At 39.3% G+C, this 13,744-nt stretch overlaps 3 protein-coding genes across 5 annotated transcripts; all 3 read left to right on the top strand.

Moving 5' to 3' along the window:
* Positions 1-22: 22 nt before the first annotated feature.
* LOC306817226 (dual specificity phosphatase 29-like) lies at positions 23-6,205 on the top strand. 2 transcript variants are annotated; one of them, XM_079333943.1, is made up of 5 exons: positions 23-450; positions 627-697; positions 2,406-2,590; positions 4,371-4,591; positions 5,347-6,205. In XM_079333943.1, the coding sequence occupies exons 3-5, from the start codon at positions 2,436-2,438 to the stop codon at positions 5,571-5,573; spliced, it is 603 nt and encodes a 200-aa protein (XP_079190069.1). In that variant the 5' UTR covers positions 23-450; positions 627-697; positions 2,406-2,435; the 3' UTR covers positions 5,574-6,205. The 2 variants fall into 2 exon arrangements, with proteins under 2 accessions (XP_079190069.1, XP_079190070.1); XM_079333944.1 differs by having other exon boundaries at positions 622-697.
* Positions 6,206-6,451: 246 nt separating this feature from the next.
* Positions 6,452-8,117, top strand: LOC306817515 (dual specificity phosphatase 29-like). Its single transcript, XM_079334458.1, has 3 exons — positions 6,452-6,806; positions 7,034-7,251; positions 7,818-8,117. The coding sequence occupies exons 1-3, from the start codon at positions 6,679-6,681 to the stop codon at positions 8,021-8,023; spliced, it is 552 nt and encodes a 183-aa protein (XP_079190584.1). The 5' UTR covers positions 6,452-6,678; the 3' UTR covers positions 8,024-8,117.
* Positions 8,118-9,964: 1,847 nt separating this feature from the next.
* On the top strand, positions 9,965-13,643 carry LOC306842489 (dual specificity phosphatase 29-like). Of its 2 annotated transcripts, XM_079372791.1 has the most exons (4): positions 9,965-10,072; positions 10,173-10,444; positions 10,525-10,748; positions 12,418-13,643. In XM_079372791.1, exons 2-4 carry the CDS (start codon positions 10,272-10,274, stop codon positions 12,630-12,632), a joined length of 612 nt encoding a protein of 203 aa, XP_079228917.1. In that variant the 5' UTR covers positions 9,965-10,072; positions 10,173-10,271; the 3' UTR covers positions 12,633-13,643. The 2 variants fall into 2 exon arrangements, with proteins under 2 accessions (XP_079228917.1, XP_079228918.1); XM_079372792.1 differs by lacking the exon at positions 9,965-10,072 and having other exon boundaries at positions 10,085-10,444.
* The last annotated feature ends 101 nt before the right edge of the window (positions 13,644-13,744 follow it).

Genomic DNA, 13,744 nt, shown 5'->3' with positions numbered 1-13,744 from the left:
TTGTTTGCCACATTTTTAATTTTTGGTCCAAATAATCAGTTTTTATGTGTACAATTGCTAAAGGCTTTACATGGAAAGTAAAGCAGATCAAAAAGCTATGACCTTGCCAAAAAGTAGCCTGCTGGTGTTGATTAAAAACATTTGACTGTAGAGAATAATCTAAAGTAAAATAAAGACAGCGTTTGATTTAAGCTTGAGCATAAAAGCCCTGATAATATTCTCTTGCTATTGAAAAAGCCATGTCCTATCCTTCCTCCTAAGCTGGTAGCTCGGGTAACCTTTATGGAATGCAGAAGATGATGCCAAGATTATTTTGGGCTGAGATTCGAATGTTAAAATAGCAAAAAAGGTTGCAGGGTAGATTACCGAGGAGAAAGCAGACAGTTGTGCTGTCGACCTACATGTAGCTCTTGTACAGAGAGACACTGAAAAGCAACGCTTCAAGCCCAGGCAAGTGTCCACTACCAATATGTACAAATATGTTTATGGATTTATTGTGTTTTAAAGCATTATTTACAAGATAAACATGACTATAAGCCCTTTTGTTAGTCAGTATGTGTGGTGATACTGCATTGCATGATGGATTACCACACTTTCTTCTTTTATTAATTTGCTTACAAGTGCAGACGAACCACAACCAAAAGGCTAAAGAGGGGGAGTGTAATTCATAAACCCATCGAGAAGAGGCCCTGAGGAGGTAAAAAGCCATTTTCATTTGCCCTCCATGTTAACCGTGGGCACTTTCCCATACATAGCATCTTTAATTACACAAAAGTAGAGCAGGAAGGACAGGTTAGCCTGAGGGGGGGAGGCTATGAAAGCAGCGCTGCAGCTCAACATGTGCACCAGGGAAATCAGTTCTCTGCCCTGACAGTAGGAGGGAGGGAAGGGTTGTACTTATAGATCAATGAGGAGAAAGAAAAGCCTCCAGGTACTCCGGGCACATGTTGTACTTCTACAAAGACACACTTTTCTCTGCCTTCAAGGCTAACACACTTATATGCATGGAACATATGCTAAGACTAGTGTATACACGTGCAACCATGCACATCCAGAGATGGATAAATAATGTTTGAGTGCACCTCCATATGCCATGACAGCTGAACCAAAGGTCACTGCAACAGATTTTGGTCTCAATGACGCATCCCTGTGGATGCAAAAATAAGTCTCCAAAAGTGCCACATGACATCCCCACACACCAGCAGAATGCAAATAAAGAGCCAATTCTTTACTATGACAATGCAAACACATCGTTTGTACGTCTTCAGCCTGCAGCAGAATAACTCAGTTGCCTAAATGGATGCTAATGTATACAGTAGGTATAGGATGAGTCTCTCCAAAGCCCAGTGTGTAGATTGTAAATGTACAGGTTAGACCTGCCTGCAGGAAAATCTGATGTTTATGGGCCTTGAATACCAATTTTCTGCATCTCTGGGGATAAATAAAGCTAGCAAGTGGATCTGAACTGTTGATAAAATAATGAGAGCATCAAAAGGTCATCTTACAATTATGTGTTCGTTGCTACACAAGTACATTTATTGGCATATTTATAGACTCTTTTTAAAGGCCAAAGGCATGGTTACCAGATGTTCTTATGAACAATCCTTCGTATTGTATTTCTCTTTCTGTTGTAACGGCGCTCACTACAATTAGTCTGGTAGTTGTCAATCAAATCATTTAGTAATATTAAATGGTGTCTGAAACTGTCCCATTTTCTTCAATTTATTCAAAAGGTAGCCAATATCCATGAACATAATGGGAAGGTGTGGAAGCTCAAATTCTCTCAAACTATTATTAGTTGTGTAGGTCGGACTAATAGAAGCATAAAAATGTCCTTTCATTGCTTCTTGACTAATATGGATTTAAAAACAAAGATGATCTCAACAACTTGAAGGGGCATTGTTTCAGTTGAAACAACAAATTCCACAATCTCCTATAACTCGTGTTAGCATTTAACTATTTCCTATAGCCTAAGTTAGCATGGAAGTGAATTCTAATTTGTTTTGTTTTGTTCAATGGAAATGTATGCGTTTCTTATTGTAACAGGAAAACAGTGTGTGGCTGAATTCTAAAAAAACTGTTTCTATCTTGTCGTCATAAGAAAGTACAGAAAATGTATTAAGTTAAAGTTATATGTGCTAAAATATGCATCTGCAATATTTTCTCTTGAGCTCTTGAGAGTATCTTGTGAGCGCGAAATAGCTTCCGTGCTAAGGTCAAAGGAAAATGGGCACTGTGGGAATATGGCCAATTCTGAAATTGCATTTGAGTAAATTTAAGAAATAAAAGTTGACTGGAGTCCATATTCGAATAGTTAAAAAATCTCGGGTTTAAAAGCTCATGGTGCTTAATTTATCATTTAAACTAAAAGTTGGAAGACCATTTGTGATACTTCTTTGTGACAGGTTGTAAAAACAGAAGTGAAGCATACCAACATGCCCAGAGGCCTCAGCTGCTTGGCGAGCCCTGAGGGGGCAGACAGCGGGTATGAGACCCCCCCAGCTTCAGAGCTCCAGAGGCTGATGTGGACAAAGAAAGGGAGCAACAACCATCTGGATGAAGTTCACCACAGAATCTATATTGGAGACATGTGAGATCACGTATTTAGTTTGTCTGCTTTATATGCTTTAGAATTCATAAAAATGAATGAATGAAAATTAACCAACTCTCTCCCTGGAGAGGGAACCTTCTCCACACTGACCCTGCTGCCCTGATCCTTCCCTGTCCTCTCTCTTCACTGGATTTGAACCCTGAACCATCACACTGTAAGGCAGCAGTCCCACCTGTCAGGGCTTGTGTTTAGGCTTTATGTTCTTCCCTATACATGACAGTACTTCAAAATGATGGTCCATGTTGCAGTGACACTAAGTCAGAGCTCTCTAGATACATATAAGCATCTTGCACACCACACCCCCTACAGAAAACAGAAAGAAGCTGATCAAAATGTTGTAATTTGATCTTTTTTTTTGAGGGGGGGGGGGGGGGGGGGCATTGAGTTAGTGTGCCACTTGCTGGAGGGGGCAGTACTAACCATCACATTGTAATGCGGCTGGTACAGTAGGCCTACAGGAGAAGAAGCAAGCTGGCAATAGGTCCCAGGACAGGTTAGCATCACATAGACAGTCAACAAAGCGGGGGAATTTTTATTCTGTATCACTAAATGGACCATACGAAGCTCAGTCAGCACGGCACAATATATTCAGATCACACATGACAGGTTAAACGTAGGCTTTCCTGAGTCCTCTCATGAGGACTGTACTCACACCTCTGGCATAAGCTCAAACACCTCTGTACATGCACATGTAACTAGTTTCTAAAGGTCAGCACTTTGTTTCTAAGGCTCTTTAACTGTTTACAGGTCTCTTTTAACCAACACATATTTTTCTCTCCTCACAGGTTATGTACATTATGCCATATTAGTTTTAAGTCTAACTGCTAATGCTAACTGCACAGGTTTAACATATAATTATGTTTATTCTTAGTCACATAGGGGCTGCTAAATCTGTTTGGGGGATTTGTATACAGAGGGGAGGGGGGACAGCGGGTGTGTATTGTAACTAATGTCTTGTGTCCTGCCTGTCTGTATACTGCTACTGAATGCCTTGAATTTCCCTCGGGATCAATAAAGTATCTATCTATCTATCTATCTATCTATCATGATCAGCATACAAGATGGCTGTCAATGATAGACTGTCACACAGACTTAAGAGACACCAGCTTGCGGCGCTATTTGGTACTGCTACTAATATATTCTGACTGTTACAACAGTAATATGCCAACTTGTAGGGCTTAGGCCTTCTTGTTTTATTTTTAACTTTCCACTACGTCAATGAAGTTCAAAATATCGCCAGTGTTTCAGTCAGAGGAAGCTAGAGCACTCCACCTCGGCCTGGAATTGAGCGGAGAAACAGCTTGCTGTGAGGTGACAGGGCGGTCCACCACACCACTCCAGCCTTTTAAGTACTGGCTTGTTGGGGATTATGTACTTTCCCATAACCTACATAATGGCAATTAAAATGGTTGGCCAGCTGTTCCAATTGAGGATTTTTATTATTGGTGTTAATTTGTTGAGTAGAACTTCTCCAAAGAAAAGCCACTGATACACCAACCAGAAAGTTTCATGTCTAAAATGTGGGTCTGTAACTTTTCACACAAAGGTTCCTCTGATTTATTTATTCAATTTTAGCTAAGTAATCTATACCACATTCTTATAAATATTTTATTTATCAAGAATATGACAACATCTGAATAATTAATACACATTCCCTATTGTGCAATAGTGCGTTGTATTATTAACTACCATTAACTGTCCATTAGAAATGATAAAAACGTCCTCATGAATAATAATTATGCGCTCTTTTTCTTCACAGGTATGCAGCCAAAGACAAAAGGACTCTCCAGGCTCATCACATCACACATGTACTCAACGCAGCTGATGGGAAATTCAACGTGAACACGGGCCCCAGCTTCTACCGAGACACCAAAATCACTTATCATGGAGTGGAAGCTTTTGACATGCCATCCTTCAACTTGAGTCCCTTCTTTTACCCAGCGGCCAATTTTATCAAGAACGCTTTAAGCTCGCCCACAGGTGAGGAGCTCTCACGGTTCCTGAGGTTTTTCTCTTCTTTCTCACAAATGAACTCAAATTCTGCAAGGCAAAGAATGGAAACATTTGTCATTCATTTCCCATTACAGCTGCCCCTAGTTGTATTAGTCATTAAAATGCAAATCAAACACTAAACATAATATCAGGCTAATATCTTTCCCCCACAGTAATCTCCTCATAAGCTCAGACCTTGGCAAGGAAAATTGGTTTTAAATGGATTGCCCTGGTAATTTGTAAGCAACACTTTTATTGGACATGGAAATTACACAATTATGTTTGTGGCCTGCGCCTGGATGGCCTGTTATGCAAAGTGAAGTCAGTATCTGACATGACAGTAATAAGACGAGGCCTCCTCATTCACATTCTGGCTGATCGGGGGGCTCCAGTGTGTGGCAGGGCCTACAGTAATCCTTGGCAGAAATACACAGACACCAAGACAGTTCAATTACGCGCTCCTATGCGCCCTAATCCTCAGGCCCCGATAAGGAAGCGAGGATTACCGTGTGTAGAAACATTTGTTGCGACATTGTTGAAAACTTTTTAGTGAGGAGTTAGAAGTCCTCTTCTCTGTGATGTGTGGGTTTTTAATCCACAGAGAAGCAAACAAATTAGACACTAGAATAAAGTTGAACACTATAATTCAGTCATTGCATGGTTTTTAATATGGATGTAGATTCTTGAGTTCTCGATTTAGCAACAGGAAGTGATGTTCTGCTTTTCTCCCTTATGAATGCCAGGTAAAGTCTTTGTCCACTGTGCGATGGGTCTGAGCCGCTCGTCTACCTTGGTTCTGGCCTACCTGATGATCCACGAAAACATGACGCTGGTGGACGCGCTCAAAGCTGTCAGTGCCAACAGAAACATCTCACCAAACGCTGGTTTCCTTGAGCAGCTTCGAGAGCTGGACAAAAAGCTGCACAGCCAGGGATCAGTCGGGTTCTCTGGTTTTAATCGGCAGACTTGAGACTTGTCTTTGCATAATCTACTGAAAACTGCTAAATTTAAAATGATGTTTTTATTGTCTTGTCTTTAAAGAGACATTGCTTCTGTTATTTTTTTTTAAAGACTTAAATTTCTATTGAAATAAAAAAACAGATTCTCAGTTTGAAAACAAAGACTCTATCCTTGGATTGTTTTAAAACAATCAGGTGTGAAGAAAAAGCTATAAAATTGCTCTTAGTTGAGAACTTTATTTAACCTGTTACGCCTGACGTTAAATCTTAAAAAAACAAAACAAAACATAAGTACTTAAGAATGAATAACAGGAATTGTGCTAATTGGTGGCCTTTCCAAAGACCGATTCAATGATTGAAGCCACTTTTATTTCTGTTTGATAGATATTGAACCAGATCCAGGAAAGCTTAGCTCAACATATAACCAGGAAGCAGGGGTAACAGCTGGTACCTATAAAGCCAAATAATTAACACATTATTGTTCTTCCCATTTTTCCCATTTAATCTATACAAAAACAAAAGAGTAGACGCGGTTTTAAGGGAAGTCACATGAGCTAACTATCTTTTAGTAACACAACCTATCAAATATGTGTCCTTTTTAAATAATAGTAGGAGTTTTATGTCACTGTAATTAAGAGTTGTTGTTTGGGGAGATGTCAGTGTGGCAAAAAGACAATAAACCCCAACAATACCGTGTGTTTCCCCAATGATTTGTTTGGAATCACGTACTCTTTTACCACGGTAAACACTGCTGTGCTGCTGCATTTAAAAATGTCACAACACAAGCAGTCTGGATTCTGTCACAGTCATCTGAGAAATAAATAGTCCAGCCTGCTCCTGCCCAGACTCTGGCATCTTCAGCTGTCACGTTCCAGCGGGGGTCAGCCTCTAAACAACACTGATAATCTGCTCAGATGGATGGAAAACAGAGCGAGCTGTACTAGTAAGGCTGGAGTATACTTTACTTCCTTTACAAAACGAATGGAAAAGTCAAATGACAACAGTGGTTAACTTCTCACATTACCATCCAGGAACGCCAAGATCTAACAGTAATCAACGTGTTGAGTTAAATATACAGTATTTAGTGATAATTATACAACCACACCGAAGAGAAATATGAAACCAGAGGAGGAGCCAGAGTACCAGACACCACCCACCTGCGATCTGCTCAGCCTTCTGCTGAAGAACAGACGTCCCACTGGAGCTGTCAACGAGGTTTGGCCCAACCTCTACATCGGAGACGCGTAAGTGACATTCTCACTTCACGGCCCCGTTGCAATATGGTGATCTGATTGTGAAACTGTTGCTGCAAAACAAGCGTGTTATTTGGCCAACTGATTTGATAAATATGAAATCTGTACATTTGAGTCACCAGTGATGCATTCACAAACACATGTTTACAGAGCGGGCCTCAGAAGAGAAACAAAACCAGTCGAAGCTTCATTTCTTGTGTCTTTTCTCGTGTTTACAGCGCGACAGCTCAGGATAAAAGCCTGTTAGTGGATCTTGGAATAACGCATGTGGTGAATGCTGCAGATGGTCCCCAGCACATTGACACGGGGCCATGTTTCTACAAAGACACCACCATACAGTACCATGGAGTGGGAGCAGCAGACTGTAAACATTTTGACTTAAGCCCATTCTTCACTGAGACGGCAGATTTCATTCATGGAGCTTTAAATCACAAAGGTAGTGTCCATCCCAGAGGAAATAAAAGACCAAACAAACACAGAGGATTAAAAAATCCATATGGTAGCTTTTATTTTTTTGTTGCAAACAATTTGCAAAAGCTTGATTTTAACATGAACTACTCGGTGTGGAATGAAAACAATTATAATAAATTATTAAAGTAAGCTCTTTCAACTCAACTCTAGCTTAAAACAAATCTAGAATTAATTTGTACACAGATGTCGAGTCAGGTGTTTTCAGAATCCAAAAATCTGATTCACACTTATTTTTCTTTATGAGGACCTTCTCTAGCTTCATAAAGTAAAAAGAATAGAAAGTGAATAATATCTGCTTTAAAGAGAGATATTTATGTCAAAAAAAACTATGTTATAATAAAAATTCTTAAAAGAAAGGCCTAGAAACTTGGATGAACAGCTATATATTTACCACAAAATAGTTCGGTTTGAAAAAGAACCCTGAAACCAGCAGAAACAGCCTTTGAAATGAACATAAAGTTATCTCTATCAACCACAGTATGCATGCCTCGTACAGACACAGCTGACATTCTGATTCTCTTTTCTGTGTAGGTAAGGTGTTCGTCCACTGTGCACGAGGAATCAGCCGCTCAGCTACTCTGGTTTTAGCGTTCCTCATGATCAAAGAAAGACTTAGTCTCGTCGAGGCTGCGGAGGCCATTCGCAGGCACAGAAACATTCTTCCAAATATTGGATTTTTGAATCAGCTCTGTAATTTGGACTCTTTCTTGGCTCTGCAGAGAAAAAAAACAACATAACATCACAGAGAGATCACTGAGAGAGAATTTGCTCTACTGAGGATTTGTGAATCATGAGTTTTGCGCAGTTTTTGATGCAGAAAGAGTTGATACATCGGTCTTGTAAAACTTTATAACAAATGCAATATATATGCTAATGTCAAAAATAAATTCATTTGAAAAAAATCCAAAAAGCTCCATCTCAGATTACTTAACACCTGAACTTGACTTGGATGTCTTAACACTTGTCATCATTAATGAGTGAAGTCTTGATCAACTTGCGACTTAAATTCAAACTTGCTAAGATAGACCTCTGACTTACATAACTTGAAGCTTGATTTGAAACCTGTTTATGACTTGGACTTTTGGACACTTGAATGACTTATGACTTGACTTGAACTTCTCTCTAAAGAGTAGATATTGACAAATCATTAAGAGGCTTTTATGGGCTGTATTTATAAAGCACATAAATCATTAGAATGTCTCTTTATGACCGTCAAAGACAGTTGATCAGCAACCCTGATTGATTTATATATATATATATATATAAATATCAGACAAGGACTCACAGCAGCATGCTGAAATGAGCTTTGTTTACGTTTTCCAGGGCAAAGATTCAGTAATACGTCTGACGGAAGTAGAGCAGAATGAGATTTCTCATCAGTAAACAATAGTTACACCTATAAACAGAAATGAATCAGCAAAGAGATAAACACTACCTTATTAACCAGAGAGGGAGCCAAAATCAGCACAAACTGAAAACACCTTATTGGAGCTTTAGGTGAAAAAAAAGAAAAAACTACTAACATGGCAGATCAATACATTTTTCTGAAGAGTCGTTAAAATAAGTGAACAAGAACAATGCATTGTATTTAAGTAGCTGAATCATAAAGCATCAGTGTTTTGTTGCTTTAAATGTAGCTCTACTTTTATGCACCATCAATGTCACAGAGGCCATTTAAACAGATGTTGCACAACCCTGCTGTACTTAAACAACACAAAGACAGTAAAAGCCTATTAATAAACAATGCTCCACTTATATACATTCACATCTCTGAAAATACTGTGTCTTTACTGCAAGCCAGTGTCTTACAGTTAACACTGTGATATCGAAAAAGGCTTGATACAAGATGATAAAAATACGCCGGCATGGTTCTGAGTGTGTATACAGATTCAGGTCAGACTTTGAAAAGAGATGAAACGCTGAAGCCATCTTAATAAGAGATGCTCTCCAGAGCACACTGGTAAAAGGAAGGGGGAGAGAGAGAGAGAGAGAGAGGGATGCTGTCAAAATAAAAGGAATTGGATATCACAGGTTTAATGATTTCACTGTCAGAATGAATGATGGCAGGGTATGAAGATATGAGGGAAAAATAAAGGAGTCTGATGGTGTGAAAACTTTGTCTGACATGTTAGCAGCTTCATCCAGCCGTTCTGCAATACAGTCATCATCTCACTCACACTTTGGGGGCTTGCATTTAGATCACTGAATGGACCATACATATCATATGACGGGGAATCAAAGACGTGTGCCATCCTGTGAAAAAGCTCATCTGTTTAAAAGTCTGACACATTTTAGTTCCCGTTTGGTCCCCCGAGAGGTTCAAGAAAAATGCAGTACATCCTTAACAGGAGCTTACATGGTTTCTTCCCGTGTCTGAAGCTATGCAGAAAGGCAAAAAGAGACACAATTTTTAAGGAGTCTCTCATATGGCTGGGAAAAACTCAGAGTGTCCCGTTCAATCCTGTGAATTTGGGTATCCTTTGGCAAGTGCAAAGTTTGGATAAGCACGGCTTCCTGCCAGCAGCAGAGATTAAAGTTGTGTGTTTAGAAGAAGATGGCAGGGACGGGCTGGGTGGAAGTTTTCCCCACAGGCAGGGAACGTGGCAGCTAAGGTCAGGGGCCCGCCACATCACAGCCCTAAAAATATCCCCGCATTTGATGCCCCGTCACAGAGCGGTTATACAATCTGCGCCTGCCAGAATTAAACCGCACCATGTTCTGCCTTTAAGGACGGCTTCACAACAAGCTGCCAGGATGATGATAACAAAAAAATTCAAGTAGCAAAAGTAAGAATTTAGATCTGTTGTTGAGTGGAATTGGAGATGCATGTGAAAACAAAAAAACAATGTTGTTTGAACAGTTATGTTTTATTTCTCATGATTGCAGAGGGAGAAAGTGGAAAGGGAAAAAAAACAAAACAAGTGTGGTATTTCTCCTCCCAGTTAAGCTAATAAATCATGTGTGAAAGGAAGCCACAGTGAGAAAATGGCTTCTCACAAGTCAAAGACCGGCAAAGCGATACATGTAACAAAAGAATCCAGTCCAGTGGATGAATATGTTACACCTGGGGGCTATGAGCTGGAGAAAATCCTTAACCGTGGGAGCGTGGCTTACACTCATGTCAACGAGGTCTGGCCCAATGTCTACATAGGGGACGAGTAAGTAAAAAAGTATTTAACTTGGGAAACTGAACAAACTTAAAGAGGATAAAAATAATATTCACACCAGCTTCTTGCAGGGAGACTGCAAAGGACAAGTATAATCTGAACAAGCTGGGGATTACCCACATCCTGAATGCAGCAGAGGGAACGTGGAACAACGTGGACACTGGAGCTGGTTACTACAGTGACATGGACATCGTCTACTATGGCATCGTAGCAGAAGACATCACTACATTTGACCTCAGCCAGTACTTCTTCTCTGCTGCTCAGTTTATTGAAGCAACACTGAGCAACCCTCAGAGTAAGACAACACGAAGCTTAACAGATATGAAACCATTTCACAGAAAGGAGATGCTGCAACTCAACTGTTTATGTTTGTCGACGATTAAATGGAAATTTAAATTCAGACTAGTCAACTTTCGTGTAAAAAAATCATGTCATATTGAATATGGCTAACGTAGCAATGCTAACACCTCTTGCTTTCACTGCTCCCTGCAGGTTAACATCAACATGCCTGTGCTAGTTCAGCAATGCTACGACCGAGTGGTAACTTGCGCGCCTTCATGCGACTTTATAGATCCAATACTGCCAAACCACTCCATGCTATCTGACGCCATTCTTCTATTGTGCTGTTTTACATCAAGGTTGGAGAGGATAATGTCAGTTTGACAGTAGCCATTACTCAGAGCGATAGCAACCTGCTAGTGTTAGGAAGCCACCTTACAGTTTAGACACAACATTTGATCAGTATTGTGGGCCCAAATTGATAAAAAAAATAATTAATTATTAGTTCAGCCAACCAGTGGTTCGGGTGCCATTGCTTGTGTATCATATTGCTGAATTTTGAGGATTGCAAGTCCTAGCGATATAAGGATAATATATAATATAATATATAATATAATATAATCTGTGTGCAATAATTTCAATGCTTTTTGATAGATCTCCTTGGAGATCTTAGAAAAGGCTGCTGGAGAGACTGACCTGCTGCTGAGCTTAAACCAAGGATCACATACTGTATTTAAAAACTCTTCGGGTAAAATTGGTCCAGACGTGTTATGTTCATATTCAACCACTTCTCAGCTGACCTTGACATTACCTTGACGTGTATGCCTGTATGTTCTTGTTGCCTCACACTATCAGAATAGATGTTAAGTATGTAGTGGTTGAATGCTTATGTTAGCCTTTGTCTAGCAGTAGTTGAGGAGTTATTATATGTGTTTCTTAATTATACATGTTCCCTGATGTCCTTCAGTATCTTTCCAACCCTATCTTTTTTTCAGCTACTGAACAATCAGTAAGCAGTGAAATCGTTGCCAGTCCACTCATTCACAAGTACATTTTCAAAAGACTATAGGCTATCTCGAAAGGATCGCAGACTAGGCTTTGTAACATCTACAGTACAGCCACCGCAGAGGAAGGGAATTTTGTTTTTCATTCTCCAAAGCCTTGAAAAAAATATCTTCTGAAAACCTCATTTGAAACTTCAAACACATTCTTTGTGTTGAGTTAATGAAAAAAAAAGTACAGGCAGTAGGTGCCGGGGTTTGAGAGATTCAACCTTAAACTTCGGTCAACAACCAAAAACGAGTTTTGAAACAGGAGCTCAGAGAAATGAAAGGAATGATTTGAAAAGCTTAACATCCCTGTACTTTTTACTTTTTAAAATGCTCAGATTTATAGTGTTCAACTACAGATTCTGCCATGGACATCTTTATTAGATGCGTTGAATGTTAAGACTGTACCTTCTCAAATACTGTGCCGAGAAATTTTCTCTGGGAGCAACATGTGAAATTTTGTGGTAGAAAACTCAATCGCAAATATCTTAAAGCCAAAAAAGTCTGCAGGGTTTGATAACACTAACAGGGAAGTGGATACAAATATTTACATATTTGTAAGAAGTGACTCCTTAAGATGACCAGAAATAAGCTTATAAAGTTTATTTCTAAATGTGTTATTTATTTTATCTGCAGACAAACTGCTGGTGCACTGTGTGATGGGAAGGAGCCGTTCCGCCACGATTTTCCTTGCCTACCTCATGATCTGCCAAAACATGACAGTGGTTGACGCCATCGAGCATGTGAAAAAACGCAGAAGGATCATCCCCAACTGGGGCTTCCTGAAACAGTTGAGAGAGCTGGATATTCACCTGCTGGAGAAAAGGGAAGCCTTTACAGAGAAGATCTGACCGTTGAAGATTGTCTTACAAGCCTCGGATTTAAGTTTGGTTTCAAGTCTTTTGAGACAAGTTTCATTCCAAGGCAACAATGTCCAGTAATTTATACAAATCTAAATACGGTCTATAGTAAGACAAGTTAAAGCGACATCTCTTTTTTACAAGTTACAATTTCTAGAAATGTCTCAAGTCATTTTTTGGTAAGTCCAAATCCAGTCATGTTCTTATCGAAGATGCAGTTCCATGTGCCTTTTTGCAACATAAGGTATCCAATTCAAAATATTTGTAATTTTACCCAAGTCATATTTAAGTCACCAGTCTATTGAGACCAGTTCAGAGCTCAACTGATTTCATCCTAGTTTCTATCAAGTATATCAGAGAATATTGCAAACCAAATATCAAAGAATTGCCGAATGTCCAAGTTCAATCTCCTGTCACTGACGTCAGGTCCAAGTAAAGTCACAAGTCACTTGAGACAATTCTTACTGACTACTTACTAACAATTTGTCAGAGCAAATCCAGAAAAGTTGGGAGCTCAGTTTCACATCCTCGACAATTCTGGAACAATGTTTGGTGATTATCATGTCTACCATCTCAACAAGATCAAGCCCTAAAGTCCAAGTTTGATTTGTATCGAAAGTCTAAATGAGCAAATTACAGTATGTCAATACTCAAGTGTTTGATGTCTCTGTATGCAACGTTTGATTTCACCAAGGGAAAGCGTTTGTGAAAAGACAAGGTCATGTAATACAAAGGCCAAATAATAATAATCGAAATTTGTTTTGCAATACGAGCCCCACCTTTTATATTTTTATATTGTTTTCTCCAAAAATGTAGAATGACTTTGCCTTGAAAATTCAAATTGAAGTTAGAACTTTTTGAATATCTTTGTAAATGTGAAGTACCGCAAAATGTGTTTCTCAAGAGGAACAGGTACCAAGATTACCATGAACTCTAGCTGTGTCCTCTTTCTGTGACCTGCCCCAGACTAGTCATTTAAAATTAAAGGCAAACAATTGTGTACATGGTCAATCATAATTTATTCTTATGCTAAAATGTACAGCATTTTAAGTAACTGACAAAAGGAGAAAAGTCATAAATACAAGAATGTCATTCTGTCTGAT

This window comes from Symphodus melops (assembly GCF_947650265.1).
Source record: "Symphodus melops genome assembly, chromosome: 21".
NCBI lineage: Eukaryota > Metazoa > Chordata > Actinopteri > Labriformes > Labridae > Symphodus > Symphodus melops.
This window is presented reverse-complemented; position numbering and strand designations above follow the sequence as displayed.

What these genes read in the sequence shown, in the direction of transcription:
- LOC306817226 (XM_079333943.1), top strand. Translation starts at nt 2,436, where the DNA reads ATGCCCAGAGGCCTCAGCTGCTTGGCGAGCCCTGAGGGGGCAGACAGC. An exon ending in AGAATCTATATTGGAGACAT is followed by an intron (nt 2,591 to 4,370) that starts GTGAGATCACGT and finishes TTTTCTTCACAG; the next exon opens with GTATGCAGCCAAAGACAAAA. An exon ending in CGCTTTAAGCTCGCCCACAG is followed by an intron (nt 4,592 to 5,346) that starts GTGAGGAGCTCT and finishes TATGAATGCCAG; the next exon opens with GTAAAGTCTTTGTCCACTGT.
- LOC306817515 (XM_079334458.1), top strand. Translation starts at nt 6,679, where the DNA reads ATGAAACCAGAGGAGGAGCCAGAGTACCAGACACCACCCACCTGCGAT. An exon ending in AACCTCTACATCGGAGACGC is followed by an intron (nt 6,807 to 7,033) that starts GTAAGTGACATT and finishes TCGTGTTTACAG; the next exon opens with CGCGACAGCTCAGGATAAAA. An exon ending in TGGAGCTTTAAATCACAAAG is followed by an intron (nt 7,252 to 7,817) that starts GTAGTGTCCATC and finishes TTTTCTGTGTAG; the next exon opens with GTAAGGTGTTCGTCCACTGT.
- LOC306842489 (XM_079372791.1), top strand. Translation starts at nt 10,272, where the DNA reads ATGGCTTCTCACAAGTCAAAGACCGGCAAAGCGATACATGTAACAAAA. An exon ending in AATGTCTACATAGGGGACGA is followed by an intron (nt 10,445 to 10,524) that starts GTAAGTAAAAAA and finishes AGCTTCTTGCAG; the next exon opens with GGAGACTGCAAAGGACAAGT. An exon ending in AACACTGAGCAACCCTCAGA is followed by an intron (nt 10,749 to 12,417) that starts GTAAGACAACAC and finishes TTTTATCTGCAG; the next exon opens with ACAAACTGCTGGTGCACTGT.